Source organism: Lissotriton vulgaris, chromosome 11 (assembly GCF_964263255.1).
Source record: "Lissotriton vulgaris chromosome 11, aLisVul1.2, whole genome shotgun sequence".
Taxonomy (NCBI): Eukaryota; Metazoa; Chordata; class Amphibia; order Caudata; family Salamandridae; genus Lissotriton; species Lissotriton vulgaris.
Window position 1 is genome coordinate 197,459,140 of NC_141699.1, and position 16,211 is coordinate 197,475,350.

The following is a 16,211-nucleotide window of genomic DNA, read 5'->3' on the forward strand; positions in this document are numbered from 1 at the left end:
GAATAGATTTTCACATCGCTATTCATTAAACTAATTGGTCTTTATGACCCAGGATTGGTTGAAGGTTTATTTTTTTTAATAAACACGATCATGATTGCTTCACTCCAAGACTCTGGGGGGGGGGGTTCCTTTTTGAATATTAATTATTAAATTAAAAAAATCCCCTTCTATTTCAGGCAAAAAGGTTTTATAGAATTCTAGTGGTATAGAATCCGGACCAACAGCTTTCCCTGCTGGAAGATCCAAAATTGCTCTATGCATTTCCCCTCGATTAAACATTGTTTCCAAAACCCCTTTATCAGCAGCATCCAGTTTTTCTAAATTTGCTCCTTCGAGAAACTCCTCTATCTCATACTTCTCACCCCCTTGACCAGGATTATAAAGTATCTGATAAAATTCTTGAAACCTGGCACATATATCCCTTGGTGCTGTTACCATGCTACCATCTTGAAGCATTACCTCTGCAATATCTCCCTTTGTAGCCGCCTGTCTTGTTCGCGTGGCTAATATGCGGCCGATCTGTTCGCTGTATTCATACTGTTCCTTCCTCCAGGCCAGGTATTTTCCTGCTGCTTTAGATGCGAATATCTCCCCCACAGCTGCTTTAGCCACTGCTAATCTCTGTGATATTACAATAATGTCTTGTTTAGACCTTCTAGCTACACCAAGTTCTTCCTCAATATTCGCCACCGTTCTTATTCTCCCTGCCATCTCCTCCCTTTCTGCCTTGTTTCGTCTAACTGAGTAGCTAAGTGCCTCTCCCCTTATGCCTGCTTTCATTGTATCCCAGACTATAGCTGGGGAAGCTGTTCCTCTATTAACCTCAAAAAATCCTTTCAACCATCCTCTCATAGAGTCAATATACTTAGCATCTTCTAGCAAGGCCCTCTCAAAAGTCCAATTTGAGGTTTGTTTATTTTGTGTTGAGATTGCAATGTCTAAAATCAGCAGATTATGATCCGACATAATCCGGGGGAGCTTGCTCACTTTGCCCATAGTAGCTATTGTAGGGGATACCAAAAAATAGTCTAGTCTTGCTAATATTTTGTGAGGTGCAGAAAAATACGTACTACCCCCACCGACATTATGCTGTTGTTCCCATATGTCTATTAAGCCATTATCTTCCATTAGCCTTATCAAAGCCATATGACTTCTCTTTTTCCTCCCCACAAAATGTTTGGGATCATTCTTCTATAAACCGTTCAAACCATTAATGTTAAGATCTCCACATACCACCAGAGGTTGGGTCCAGTTAGCCAATTGTGTATTCATCAAGTTAAGCATTTCAGGATCATCAACTGTCGGGGCGTACACCGAACATGAAGTAAAATTAAATCCCTTCACCTGACATTCCATCAGCACCCAACGCCCATATGAATCTACTTTTTGCCTTTTAACATTCACCATACCTTGCCGTGCTAATACAGCCACCCCTCGTGTCCTTGTCCCTTGTGTTGTGCAAGCAAGCAGTTGAAAGCCTAGCTGCCCCAATAATCCCTTCTGGGCCACCTCTATATGGGTCTCCTGTAGACAGAGCAAATCAACATGGATTGTTTTTAGATACTCCCTCACCTTCCTTCGCTTCCTTCCGTCATTCAATCCACATATATTCAATGTACCTATCCGCACTGATATTCTTGTTTTATCCTCAATTCAGCATACAGTTTTTCTTCATCTCTCTCATCTTTCAAAAAATGATCCTCCCCTTGTTCTATCTTGTCTTGATGTGATGTTTTTTTTGTTTCCCCCCCCTTTCCCCTCTCCCCTCCCCCTTACCCCCTCCCCCCCACCTGTTAGAGCAAGCAGGCCGCTGGCCTCTGTGATGGAGTCTGGCTATCGACTCCCCTTTGCCGACCTTTATAATTACATTAAATCACCTGGATTAGTTACTTCACTTTGATTTCTCCTTCACAACCCCTTTAACCAAATCACCCGTGAATTTACCATTAGTCTCGTCATTTCATTCCTTTGTCCTCATATTATCCCCAATCAAAATTTGCAATTCTTGCCCTCTCTCTTTCATATACTATCTCTTGTATATATTAGACAAGGCTAAACCCCTCTTAGACCAACTTGTCTCTTGCTAAGCAAGGGTGTTAATTAATGAAAGCATCGCCGCTGAAATCTTCAAAGTTTGTCACTGGCTTCTCTGCTGGTTTCACCACTGGTACGAATCATGTCCATATATTCTTTTGCTTGGATTTCAGAAAAAAAGACCTTGGTAGAGTTCTTGTGGATTATCTTTAGTTTTGCCGGGTTCATTAAATAGGCCTGCAGGCCCATCTTATGGCATGGATCCAATAATTCTCTCAGTCTCTACCTCCTTTCGACTGTGCTATGACAGTAATCTGGGGTAGAGAAAAAGAATTGACTCTCAAACGTACGTTTAGCGTTGGGGCGAGCTTTTTCATACACCTCTTCCCTCAGCAAAAAGTTGCCGAAGTATACTAACATGGCTCTTGGTCTTGGTACCCCCTCTGTAGTGGAGGGCCCTTTCTTTTTTAAGGTAATTGGGAACCTGTGCACTCTTTGAACTTCCCTGTCCCAATCCCAATGATTCAGTTCCGGGAAGGCTCCTTTGAACATTCTCAGGGCGTACGCCCTAATATCCCCGCCTTCTACCCCTTCTTCTATACCCAGAATTCTGAGATTGTTTCGTCTCTGACGATTCTCTAAGTCCTCCAGCTTCCACTGGGCATCCACCATCTGTTTTTCATATCCCATCAGTCTAGTCGAGTCTTTGGCTTGTTGATCCTCCATCATGCCCGTTCGATCTTCCAGATGTGTCATCCTCGTATTTGTGGCTGTGCAGATCTTGGCCACCTTCTTTATAACTCCTTGCAAATGTTTAGTTGCTAAGCGTTTTTTTTTTCCCTCTGCTTTTGTAGCATCCTGCAATTGTTTGATTGAGTTTAATATTAGCTGAAGAGTGGGGTCCGCTGATTGTGTCTGTCCGTGTGCCCCCCCAGCTTTAGGATCCTCCTTCTCAGTCTCAATTTCATTATAAATCTGCTGTGTATCTGAGTAATCCCAATTTAAAGCTGCTTCCGTTTCAGTACTTGCCACACTTATTCGTCTACGGCTGCTGCCTGCTTTCACTTGTGACTGTGTACTTCTTTGTCACCGGGACAGCCTTTTTTTTCCTTGGTTCTTGACTTGGTTCTTGACTTTTCCCCTTTGGTGAGAATCCGCTTCCCCCTTCCAAACTTAAAGACAAACTTGAGTCGGTATTTATCCCACCATTTTCTTCCAAGCCTGAGCATGTATGCTCAGATGCATCTGACCCATCTGTTACTGAAAAAAAAATATCCACTGGATCTAGGTTATCCTCTAGCCCGCTCTGGCCGCTATTTGCAATTATTTTCTGTACCAATAGTCCAGGTTGTTGCGCTAAGGTAGTTATTGTCTCTGGAGTCCCCTTGATTGTATCCCTACTTATTGCCGCTGTTGTTTCTTCATTGGGACGTGTGTTTTCCTCTGTACTGTCCATAATGTCATTGAGGTCCATGATGTTGCTCCACTGAGTCTCTGCTAGGGGGGTGCTAGGTAGCTCAGAGGTATTGGCAGTGTTCTCTTTGGCTGTATTAGCTGTATTAGCTATGTTAGAAGGGGTAAAATATCCTGTTATACCTTTTGATTGACCAGATGGCTGTGTAGCATTTATTGCAGCCTGTTTCCTGGTTCTCGCTTTGCTACAGGCAGCTGCTCCTTCCTCATTCATAGCGCTGTAAGCTTGGGCTTGTCGATCCTTGTCTCCCCCTTTATTTTTCACGACTTGCCCTAAAGCTTGTTTCTCACCCCCTTCAGGTACTTTTGCTTTCCCTCCTCGAGTAGTTTTTGGTGCCATTTTAACCCCCTTAGTAGCTGCTGCCACCTCTGATACTTCTGCGTCTGCCTCTGTTGCCAAATTAAGATGGTATTGTTGGTTATACTGATGGTTACACTGTTTCTGCCAGCCTTTCTGCCGTTTTGTACCTGGCAGGCTCCAAATCAGGCTCAGATTCAGGCACCAGCGTAGTGTGTGTCTTCGTACTGTGCTCACTGAGCCCGCAGCCCTGCCTGTTCGAATTATCAATGCTGGAGTATTTCTCGCACCCCCTCTAGCCCCATGCGCCGCTTCTGTCTTACCAGGTACACCAGAGTCAGCCTTGCAGTCCTTTAATACGGTGGTATGAAGACCCAAGCAGCAATGTAGCCGTGCATGCCTCTGCCTCTGCCGCTGGCGGTTGCACCACCTCCGCTGTCTTCGTCTCGGCTGCCGGCTCTGTGGCGTTTCAGCCGGTGCTCTGCTCTTCTGAGCTCCGCTATCTCTCCTTCGCCGCAGGCTGCTACCGCTTTCGAAAACGCCTTGCTCCTTCCAATGCGCTCCGCTGGCTCCACTGATTCCGCCTCCTCCGCTAGGCTGCCGAAAGCGCCATGAGGGTTGCACCTCAGCTATTGCCGCCACAGCCGCTGTCACTGCTGTCACTGCTGCAGTGATCGACTCCAGAGCATCTCCGATCCCCATTCAGGTAGCGCTGGAAAACATCTTTTGTCTCTGTTGAAAATCAGCGTGCAGTTTCTGCCATCTGCGTTGTGTCTAATCCATATTCCTCAGAGCAAACCGGTCGGCATCGGAGCGTTCTCCTCTAGCCGTCTAGCCAGACGCCATCTTGCTCCTATTGCTTGATGCATGTGGGCCTAAGACCATTAGTAGTACCTTTGTCTGTGACATTCTTTTTCCAGACTAGACCTAAGTTTGGGAAGCCTCTAGACTCTCCATGCTGAGTGAGATTAAGGAGAGGGAAAAGCTGCCTATTTGTCTGCATAATAAATTGGATTGTGCCTGCAAGGAGAGATCTGATCCCAAGGAAGCGAGTTGTTGGCCCAAAAGACTGGAAGGGACGCCATGATGGCATCTCTAGCGCAGGACACTACCCAAAGGTGACCCCAATCCACATGCCCAGGGGGAGCACGAAGGAACTTGGGGTCGAGGAGCTACTTGCTACATTCAGGTATTAAGATTAGTGAGCCTAGTATCATCCCTACCCTCTCTGTGTCCATAGAGTGACTGTACATCTATTTTCTCTGCCCGAAAAGTTCCAGAAGGTAGTCGGCCTCCATACCCACAGCATGTGCACCATTGTATAGGAGAGTTAAAGATCAACCATAAGAACTCATTTTGTTCAAAAACATTTTCGAGACTAATCCTTTGCCTCTTTGGATCCGTTGCACCCTTCTATTCTGAGCTTACATTCCCTTTCTCTCTTTGAATCGCTTGTTAACTATTTTTATGGGTATTTTCAATGTAATCTATGAAAGGTGCTCTGTTGCCTCGCAAGGAGTACTTCGCTGTATCAATACATCAAATAAGTAGGTAAATAAAAGTAGGTATCTCACAATTCGCCAAACTTTAGTGGGCAGTAGATTTTGAATTCGAGGCTCCTACATGAATAAGGATACATTTTTAGAACTGGCTCACGTTTTGTTAGGTAGGCCCATCACTAACCTTAGAACCAGTTTGGCTCTTAAATTGTCAGAGGACTCCAGTACCTAGACAGTAGTCGTCACAGCTGGGTACTGGCCACCTGAAGCAGGTCCTCAAAGATATCACTGGAAGCACCTAAGGTTGTCTTGCTGGTCTGAACCTTGTTGTTTTGGGAGTGATCGTCAGGGCAGGGTTTTAATAGGTATTTCAGTTTATCATAACGTGTTCTATAAGGAAGTGAAAGTGATTTCTGGTGGGTTGTTTCACTGTGGCCGTCCATGGGGCAGCTAGACATTCAATAGTTTTGATTCTCTGCATGTGTAAAATTTCATGTCTAGAAAATAATTTTCAGTTCTCGCTGAAAGCAGAGGGGGCATAATGTTTGTAGCACATCCCACGTCTTTATTTGAATGTGTTTTTCTACAAAATGTGCATTTATTGCCACATTTTGGTGTGTCAAACCTTGGTACTTCTTTTCTGTTTTATTAGGCACAGTTGCACACAGGAAGCCTTCCTCCCCAACAGACCTTGCCAAATGTTGGTGAAAAACTACACCAAGTATTTCACAGCGTGATAGATAATTTGAACAATATCATGAATGGATACTGCTTGCCAGAGCCATATTTCACCTCTAAGGTAATGGACTTCGTATTGTTTTTACCTCTTAGTTATGGTTTGCCTTAAGATACTAATAAACTTCCTTTGTGTATGATGTACCTAAATAAGCTGTCATTTTAAACCGAACTGTCACTGGCTCGGTTTTTCCTCTAATCAGCTTTGTGATGCCAACTGTTTTTTTTATTTTTTATGAGGATTAGTTCTTTGCCTTTTGTTGTCTGGTTATTTTCTTGGGCTCGCCTAGCCTTTTTAATGTACTTTGAGTGATGGAGTATAGCCTGTGGGGCAATAGTAATAGTATCAGCCTGCAGTTGTCCGCACAGTTATATGACATCACTCTTCAAATGAATGGTGACCCAACGATGATGACCTATGATTGTTCCAAGGTACAGAACATTTTCAAAGTCTTCAGTTGCCTTTAAAATAAGTTGTTGGTTTCTTCCCCACTGTTTCAGATTTTTTTTATACGAAAAGAACTGTACTACTCAATGAATCTACTTGGCCTTGCATTTTTGTCTGTCTTACTTAGTCTTGACACATCACTTCACAGGAGGGAACATAAATCCCTGATTGGCGTTAAAAGGGCATGTTTTATAAGTCTGCCAAAAAACGTGTTTATTAGGGTGAAACTTGATAAACCAGCTGAAATTAAAGGGTATACTCAGACATGCCAAAATAAAGCAAGGTTATAAACTTATAATCTGTAAAGAAAGTCCAGAAAATGTATTAACACCTTTAATGTTTTTGCAATACCTCCAATATGGATGTCGTTATAATGATATATTTTAATTAACTTCAGCTTAAAGAGTGGGTGTCCACTCTGATGAAAACTCTCAGAGACCCATCATTGCCTCTTTTGGAGCTACAGGAGATCATGACCAGTGTTTCAGGTAGAATCCCAGCGCCAGTCGAGAAGGCAATCCGAAAAGTGATGGCGCAGTATGCAAGCAATATCACCTCTGTGCTTTGCCAGTTCCCCAGTCAAAAGGCAAGTATCTTTTTGGTGCTAGTTTACAATATGTGTAGTACATATAGTTAACATGTATACAATTTCTAAATATTGGCATTATTTATGACACAAGTTTGTTCATAAACATATAAAATAAAAGCCCTGTTTTGAACAGACCTCAAGTAGCCATTCAACCACTAGAGTTCATCATCAATTACAGTATCATATTTAACTGATTAGTCAACCCTGTTCTATCAAGCCTAAGATGAAGTATTTGGAGTAGAGCTATGATTGAAGATCATGTAAAAGTAGAATAATTCCGTCCTGTAATATTCTGCACTTAATGTAAGAATGCAATCACGGTTCGATCCACCGGCTCCAGCAGCAGATTAGCCCAGCACCGTGTGACTCTGGGCAATAGCTTGCTTAATCTTCCCGACGGCCCCCAGCGCCTAGAGACCCTTACGGGTGATTGTGCGCTTTACAAATGGCGATTATCATTATTATTATAGACTAAACTACCCCTTAGTATTCCGAATTAGCAACATTCGGATCAGCAATTGCAATAGTTTTCTATAGGCAAATCTGATGCTGGCTGTCACTGCCATGGAAAGTATAGTATCACTATGTTCATATCATATTGATGTCGATTTTCTGTTCTTGATTTGACTGCATCTTGACCAAATGAAATCATAATATTGCATATCACGGTGGGTTGCTGTACTGAAATCCCATAGCACATAATCACCTCGCAGACCAGTTCCATGCTTGATAGTTTCAGGGCCCTTAATCTTTACACTCCACGTTTAATCCCATAGCACATAATCACCTCGCAGACCAGTTCTATGCTTGATAGTTTCAGGGCCCTTAATCTTTACACTCCACGTTTAATCCCATAGCACATAATCACCTCGCAGACCAGTTCTATGCTTGATAGTTTCAGGGCCCTTAATCTTTACACTCCACGTTTAATCCCATAGCACATAATCACCTCGCAGACCAGTTCTATGCTTGATAGTTTCAGGGCCCTTAATCTTTACACTCCACGTTTAATCCCATAGCACATAATCACCTCGCAGACCAGTTCTATGCTTGATAGTTTCAGGGCCCTTATTCTTTACACTCCACGTTTAATCCCATAGCACATAATCACCTCGCAGACCAGTTCTATGCTTGATAGTTTCAGGGCCCTTAATCTTTACACTCCACGTTTAATCCCATAGCACATAATCACCTCGCAGACCAGTTCTATGCTTGATAGTTTCAGGGCCCTTAATCTTTACACTCCACGTTTAATCCCATAGCACATAATCACCTTGCAGGCCAGTTCTATGCTTATTAGTTTCAGGGCCCTTATTCTTTACTCAACAAGTTTGCCTTTTGAAAGAGTCTGATAGTCTTTCGGATCTAAAGTGTTAAATTGGAGGCGTTTTATCTAGTTATGCTGGCTCCTGTTTGAGGTAGCACGGTGGGACAAAATCATTGATTGGATTCTGGCAGTAATTGCCAGTGACTGAGACTAATTCAAGCATTTCACCTATCACATTTTTGTTGTCTAAAGTAGGCTCCACATCAAGCTTTTGGTTAGACTTAAAACAGTAATAAACATTACCATTGGCTACCCTTGTTTTAACTGTAGTGCATTCATGAAATGGAAACACAAAATGAGGCCCACGACTACTGTCCTCCATAGATCCTCTGTAACTTCTTTTTTCACCTCTTACCCAGTTTGTGGGTGTCCAGGCATGTTGCTAGTTGCATGTGAAGAGACTTTAATTTGGTATTGGTCGCTTTTTTAAAACATTAAACGGTTCACAATTTCCTATTAGTGATGGTTTCTTTTAGTTCCTCGTTAAAGGAGTAGTGTTTTGCATACTACTTATAAACACTCATAACTGGCTTTTAGACTGCTTTAAGTCTGTAATACATTTCAAATGTATTTACTATTTTTGACTAATAGTATTGTTGCGCCTGTAAATTTTGATGACAATTACCACTCCCATAGTATTCCAGGATATTATGTTTTATGATTTGTTTTCAATTTTAATATCCTCTAATCCATTGTTTTCCATAAAACAGTATGTGTGGGATCTTGAATACCTCTGTAAACTTTTCCACTTCTAAGCCAGCAAGATAGCTCAACATCTATATTAGATCTGCTGCAGAGCAGTGCGTGCATCCTACTGGTCACACATTTCATCTCTAGCAGTAAATGGGGGAAAAGTATCATTGGTTAGCACAGCTTGAAACCGCAGTAAGTTACTGCCATGCACAAGATAAAACAGTTATAGTTTGTTTAAGGGCTGCCATCATCAAAGACCTCTCAGTGCTGTAGTGTAGTTATAGTTTTTATACACACTTTCCATTTAAAAGGCATTTTTTGATTTGCCTAACACTTTTCACCCTTTGGATGCAGACTGGCATCCTGCTCAGCGGGTGATTCTAATGTGGTTTACACTGCCACAGACCCTCCATGTGTCAGGCCAAACGCAGTGTGGGGCAACTAGTCCATCCATGCCCCTTTGCTGCAAAGTGGCCCAGACTCTCTCTGTTTCTTGTCTGTAAGGGAGATTTAAACTATGTTTCTAACTTTCTGTGCGGAATTGAGGGTAGCAACTGAAGCAACTACAATTGCCAAGGTTGAACATCAGCGTTTGTTAATGAGGGTGTGCCATTTTATTAACTAACTTTACCCTTCCGCTGCTGCAGGCTTTTTTTTGGACACATTTTCATATGGGTATCGATCACTTTTTAGTAGCTTTTCCTAATATGGGTGCTTGAACAAGTGCCGTGCCCTGCTGTCCGTGTGATCGCTGTTCGGCTCAGGCAACTCTTTTTTTCCTTTTTTTGCACCTGGGTTACTTAATGTAAGATTTTTGCTCAGAAATGCTTCTTTGAGGCACTGTACCCCATCTCTCCTTTGCTTATAGTTTCCAATTTTATTGCTTTTATTGTTTGGAAACACCAGCCTAGCCTATTGACTGCAGTGTGACTCACATTTACAAATATATATATATAATGCTTTACTTCATGCATTTTCGTGACCTAGTAATTTGTTGTGGTTTGTTAGTATACCCTATGTCTAGATATTCACTGCCTTAGATTCAGTTCTCACATTTTGCTACATCTACGACCCTTTGTGTGGTACATCTTTAGTGCTTCATTAAAATGTTTGTGACTTACTTCGCTACCAGGAGAGAGGTATTACCTATCATTTATCCATCACCAACAGACCCTCCTTCGTTACTCTGCTGCTGAGGTACATATGACAGTAATAATGTGCAGTTTAAATAATCTGAAATGGGATATGATTTGGATACAGAGAAAGAAGCTAATTTTCATATAAAGGACACGATTTGTTCTGGTTTCTACTGTGATTGCTTGAAAAGTTCAAATGGCAGAAATGAGTTGTCACATGAAGCTCAAAAATGAAAAATTGCTAATTGTTCAGTTTTATATTGGCTAAGATAAATTGCTTAATATATTTTCATACTGAAGGTTTTATTTAGCACAGGTAAAGTATTACGTTGACGTTTCAACTCGTGATTTTCGGTTGTGTTAGAGTTTCATGGTTAGTGAAATAAATATGGTACCTCAACTTGTCATCTTTTGGCTGCCTCTCTTAAGACAACTGGCACACTCTCTCATTAGTTGGTAGCAATGGAACACTGAGGGAGTTCTGCGATATAATACTGCAAAACAAAGATTCAGCTCATTGTCTTATTTTTTGTTTGTTTAGATTGCTAATATTTTGGACAGTCATGCAGCCACTCTGCAGAGAAAGGCAGATCGAGAAGTGTTCTTCCTGAATACTCAGAGTATTGTGCAGCTGGTCCAGAGGTGAACGTGAACAGTCTTCTATGTTTCAATCTGTGTGGATCATACAGATAATAATGTATTTCCTGTTAGGATTGTCACTTCCAATTTAGTAGGTATAAACTGTTATAATCTGAGAATATGGAAGGACTATTGACAATTTACTGATTCCAAAGTAAAATCACAAGAAAACACATCCATTCAGCATACGACATTTTTCCGTAATTGTTACCACATTTTCAAAGATTCAAGATTTCCTGCCATAAAGTTACAAGATCTTTTAAAATAATACAAAAATATCCGGAGACAAATATGTATGGGATTATGAAATAGTTATTTAATGAAACAAGATATGTGTTCTGTTTCTGGTGGAAGGACAGACTTAGTGAAAAGCAGATATTGTGAGGGACACAATTCCATTTTGGAGACATGCAGAGAAATATATCATAATAAGAGGACACACAAGATGGGGCAAAGACCATAAGTTCAGTGAATGAGTGATTGAGGATTTATAAATAACATGTGGGCCTGAAGGCCTCATAGCACTGAGTTCAATTAAAAAGAGAGGAAGAATGCAAGTATGTAAGTGCAGGCATTGTATAAGCATTAAACCAGAGACAGAGTACTGAGTCTGAGCTGAGCGATATGGTTAAGCTGGTCTTTCAGGTGGAGGGCCATGCAAGAGATGAGCAAGGTAAGTTTCAGTTAAACCATAAATGCATGCACACATGATGCATAGGTATTGTTGTAGTATAATGTAGGTGTGTGGCCTAGTTGACAGAAAAGAGTGGGAGAGAGAAGGGTGGCTACAGCTGGAGCAGGTGATTGAGGCTGGATGGGCATCAGAGTCTAAGAAGGAAGAAAAGAGTGTTGAAAGAGTTAATTGGCATCAGAAGGAGAGGGTGAGGGGAGGTTTTGTGAATACATAGAAAGGAAACAAAAGGATGAATTTGAGGTAGATTCAGTTGCTGAATATTACTGGGTGAGCAATATAGGGATTGGCTGAAACAGTGTCCATGAAAGCAGATGAGGAAAAGTGAAGATCAGTAAGAAGAACCAAAGTAGTTCATGATATATAAGAGAATAAAAGTTTTTGTAGGATTTACTAAAAGAAACTTGGACTGAAGACAGTTATTTGTGATTTATTAGCAAATTGAAAATATGTCAAACAGGAATTGCTCTTGTCAAGAGGTGGGCATGTGTTTTGAGCCAAGAAGCAGATGATATTTTAAGTGACAATAAGGAGTGGAACCACATCAGGGTATTCACAAATTGAAGAGTGCCAAGCAGCATAGTCATTCCCATCGTCAAATGCAGCCGGAAAAGGATTAGAACCAAAATTGAAGCATGATTATTGGGACAAGCAGAAGTGAGGAATCTGGATGTAAAGAAGAGCTGTTTTAGTTGAGTCAAAGGACCTGCAGCTGATTGGTACAGACAGAAAGGGGAGTACGAAGGGAGATGGGAAGTACGTTTAGAGCAAATGGGGTTCTCCAACTTTCAGTATGAAATAGATGGAGCATTAGTTGAAACACAACCAATTGCTACAAAGGAAACTCACACTTTTTTCATAGGAAACACAGCCTCCAAATAATAAATAAATTGCTCCTGTTTCTATTAACATTTTTTTAAATTGGTAATTTGCATTGGTAGAGCAAGCCCACCTAGAGCCATACACTGATCAGAAATTCTGAAGAGCTGCATAGGTGATTGGAGTTTAAACCCCTTTCCTAATGCCAGTTATGGATTCTTCAGAATCTGAGCTCTTAAGGCACCTATGAATCAGAATTGACAGTGTCGCACCACTGCACTTAGTCCAAAATGATCCAGACGAACTCATGGAAGTCCTCATAACAATTTACTTAAGCGTATATTGCAAAAGGTTGTAAACCTGCACAGCTAAATCAGCAGATATGTACATTTTCAGGTTTAATATTTGTCCACCCACTCCTTGCTATAATAGCAATGGATTACCTGCCAGGGTTGGAAAATTATTAGGAAATACCCACAAACGCTCGGGGTATGTTTGGGTGTGCACTGCATTTGGCCTTGCCCATTGTGTGTAAAGAAAGGCCTTTTCAGCCCCCAACAATGATGGCATGTTTTCTGCCAGCATAGGTGCACATTGTTTTTTGAAACATAACCTTATTCTGTGACTGGTGTCTGTAATTGTAAATCCCATACATGTGCAAAAACCTTTATCTTTTTGCATTTTTTTTTTGTGAAAAAAAAGACTTTAATTTCATGATGAAAGGACTGCAAAGAAAATTGTCCATCTACCACACAATAAAATCACTTTTGCTTAATACTCTTCACCTTCATCTTCTTCGCCCTCATAAGAGTCTAATCCCACCTCTTCATAATCCTTCTCCAGGGCAGCCATGTCCTCCCGGGCCTCCGAGAACTCACCTTCCTCCATCCCCTCACCCACATACCAGTGGACAAAGGCACGCTTTGCATACATCAGGTCAAACTTGTGGTCCAAGCGAGCCCATGCCTCGGCGATGGCTGTGGTGTTGCTCAACATGCACACAGCACGCTGCACCTTGGCCAGATCCCCACCAGGCACCACAGTGGGAGGCTGGTAGTTAATACCAACTTTAAAGCCAGTTGGGCACCAGTCCACAAACTGAATACTGCGCTTGGTCTTTATTGCTGCAATCGCAGCGTTGACATCTTTGGGCACCACATCACCACGGTATAACAGGCAGCAAGCCATGTACTTACCGTGGCGTGGGTCACATTTCACCATCTGGTTTGCTGGCTCAAAGCAAGCATTGGTGATCTCAGCAACTGAAAGCTGCTCATGGTATGCTTTTTCTGCAGAGATGACTGGGGCATAGGTGGCCAGGGGGAAGTGGATACGGGGATAGGGCACCAAGTTGGTCTGGAACTCTGTGAGGTCAACATTGAGCGCACCATCGAAACGAAGGGAAGCTGTGATGAATGAAACAATCTGACTTATCAAGCGGTTGAGGTTGGTATATGTTGGACGCTCAATGTCCAGGTTCCTGCGGCAGATATCATAGATGGCTTCGTTGTCCACCATGAAGGCACAGTCCGAATGCTCCAGGGTGGTATGAGTTGTCAGGATGGAGTTGTAGGGTTCGACCACAGCAGTGGACACTTGGGGAGCTGGGTAGATAGCAAATTCAAGCTTTGACTTCTTGCCATAATCGACAGAAAGCCGCTCCATCAGCAGAGATGTGAAGCCAGAGCCAGTACCTCCTCCAAAGCTATGAAAGACCAGGAATCCTTGAAGGCCGGTACACTGGTCAGCCAGTTTTCGCATTCTGTCCAGCACTTGATCAATGATCTCCTTGCCGATAGTGTAATGTCCACGGGCATAATTATTGGCAGCATCTTCCTTCCCACTTATAAGCTGCTCTGGGTGGAAGAGCTGGCGGTAAGTCCCGGTCCGAACTTCATCAATGACACTGGGCTCCAGGTCTACAAAGACGGCTCGTGGCACGTGCTTCCCGGCCCCCGTCTCGCTGAAGAAGGTGTTGCTACTACCTTTGATTTGTCTAATTATCAGTTTTCAAAGTACAAAGTATTTTCTGACCTCACAATTTCGGAAACACAATTATACTATTTTATCTTAAATTATATTATTTTCTGGAAACATTTGTATTGTACAAAATGGTTATTGGGATCCGTTATTCACGTGGCAGAATATTGTGCTGTTTCATGTTATGCTTGCCATTATGGGAGTGAATGCTTAAATTATAATGTTTTAAACATAGAGCACATTTGTGAAAGGTATTAGTTGAAAGAAGTGTGTGGGAATATTTGTTGCGTTAAAGGTCCTCTTTGGGTTAGTTTGGGATAGCATATTTATATAGAAACACTTTTGGTGCCACTTACCTGAAGGACATTAAGACTTACTGAGTCTAAAGATGTCTGTGTTAACTTGCTCTTGCTCCTAGATATCGTAGTGGGATTCGGGGCTACATGAAATCAGCTGTACTGGACTTGCTGAGGAGATATTTGCAAGTGGAAACCCAGTTTCAGCAAGGTAACTTTACACCACAGTCCTGTGATTTGAATGCATGTCTTAATTTAAACATAGATCAGTAACACATCTTTTCTGTTTATATATCCCTTAGCTCACTATGACAAGTGTGTAATAAATCTGCGGGAACAGTATAAGCCGGACATGACACCAGTGTTAGAGTGTATATTCTCCCATGCTCAGGTGGCAAAGAAAAATCTGCTTGTCACAAGGTTAATTGTAAGTAAATAGTATATTGATGTATTTATTTCTCATACATTGCAGATACAGCTCTAAAGAGCTGCAAACAGCTTCATAGCAAACATATTTTTAGTACCATGGGGGCCTTGAACATGGTTTTCTATTTAAGTTGTACAGTGTGTGTGGTCCAGTGATATTTCAAACCCTACAATATAATCAGAGTGGGGGTGGAAATGCATTATTGGGACTGGACTGGACCGTACTTTCCAAACAGGTTCTTTTAAATAACTGTATTAAACATTACAAGGACAAAGATATAAAATGATTTGTTCAGATCATTTTTTTTTGCTTTGAGTTCCTAAGACTGGATACAAATCCTGGTCATCAGGTACTGAGATCATCAATTTAGCAGGAGAGATAGAACAGAACAAAAGTCTGCAAAGTAATGCCTATTTGGTTACTGTAAAGGTGGTGGCTGTTTCTAAGCCACCTTCAAATTATCGTTAGTAGCTAAGACCTCTAATATCATACAGCCTCTGAGTGGTTTTGCTTGTATTCCTTATCTGTAGGACCTCTCTTCAAATAAATAGATGCCCCCACTATCTCAACCATTTCCCCTCTGTTGTCTCTTGGTTTTGCTACTTACAACAGATTGTCTAAAATTAAAACTGGAAGGGGCGTGGCCACAGCAACATCCAAGCCAAACCCACACACCGTTAAGAGCGTGGAGCACCTGTAATCTGGGTCCAGGTGATTCTGGCAGAGACGGAGATGCTCGGCTCCTCCGCGAGCACCCAGAACCGAAGCAAAGGGCGACCGCGACATGGCCAAGAGAAAGTGGTGGCCGAGGCAATGGGTCGGTGTCCAGCCCTGCCGTTGGCAGAACGGGCTATGTATTCTCCTCAGAGAAGTATCCCGGAAGCCGACGTAGAGTGGAGTGAACAAGCGGAGTTGAGTGGCAGCGAGGACGGGGCTGAGAGCGGAGGTACTGCTGGACCTCGCCGAGACCTGGGGTGGGGCGGGGCACCCATGGACATCCATAGCCTCGCGGCCTAGCATTTCTTGAAACCAACCGGAGTTGGCATCCAACACTGGAGTCCCAGTCCTGCGCCTGACCCCAAACTCCCCCCATCCCTCCCCTCCCGCCCCTGAGGGGAGGAGCATTG

General features: G+C 42.4%; 1 protein-coding gene and 1 pseudogene across 2 annotated transcripts in view; one reads left to right on the forward strand and one right to left on the reverse strand.

The window, feature by feature from the left end:
* The window catches only part of ACACB (acetyl-CoA carboxylase beta), a 1,895,698-nt gene that overhangs the window by 399,160 nt on the left and 1,480,327 nt on the right, over positions 1-16,211 (forward strand). For both annotated transcript variants that reach the window (XM_086943101.1, XM_086943102.1), the window contains exons 18-22: positions 5,957-6,103; positions 6,885-7,073; positions 10,774-10,874; positions 14,780-14,868; positions 14,960-15,084. In XM_086943101.1, coding sequence (XP_086799227.1) covers positions 5,957-6,103; positions 6,885-7,073; positions 10,774-10,874; positions 14,780-14,868; positions 14,960-15,084 — 651 coding nt within the window. The remainder of the gene's footprint in view (positions 1-5,956; positions 6,104-6,884; positions 7,074-10,773; positions 10,875-14,779; positions 14,869-14,959; positions 15,085-16,211) is intronic.
* LOC147679518 (tubulin alpha chain pseudogene) lies at positions 13,094-14,728 on the reverse strand (annotated as a pseudogene).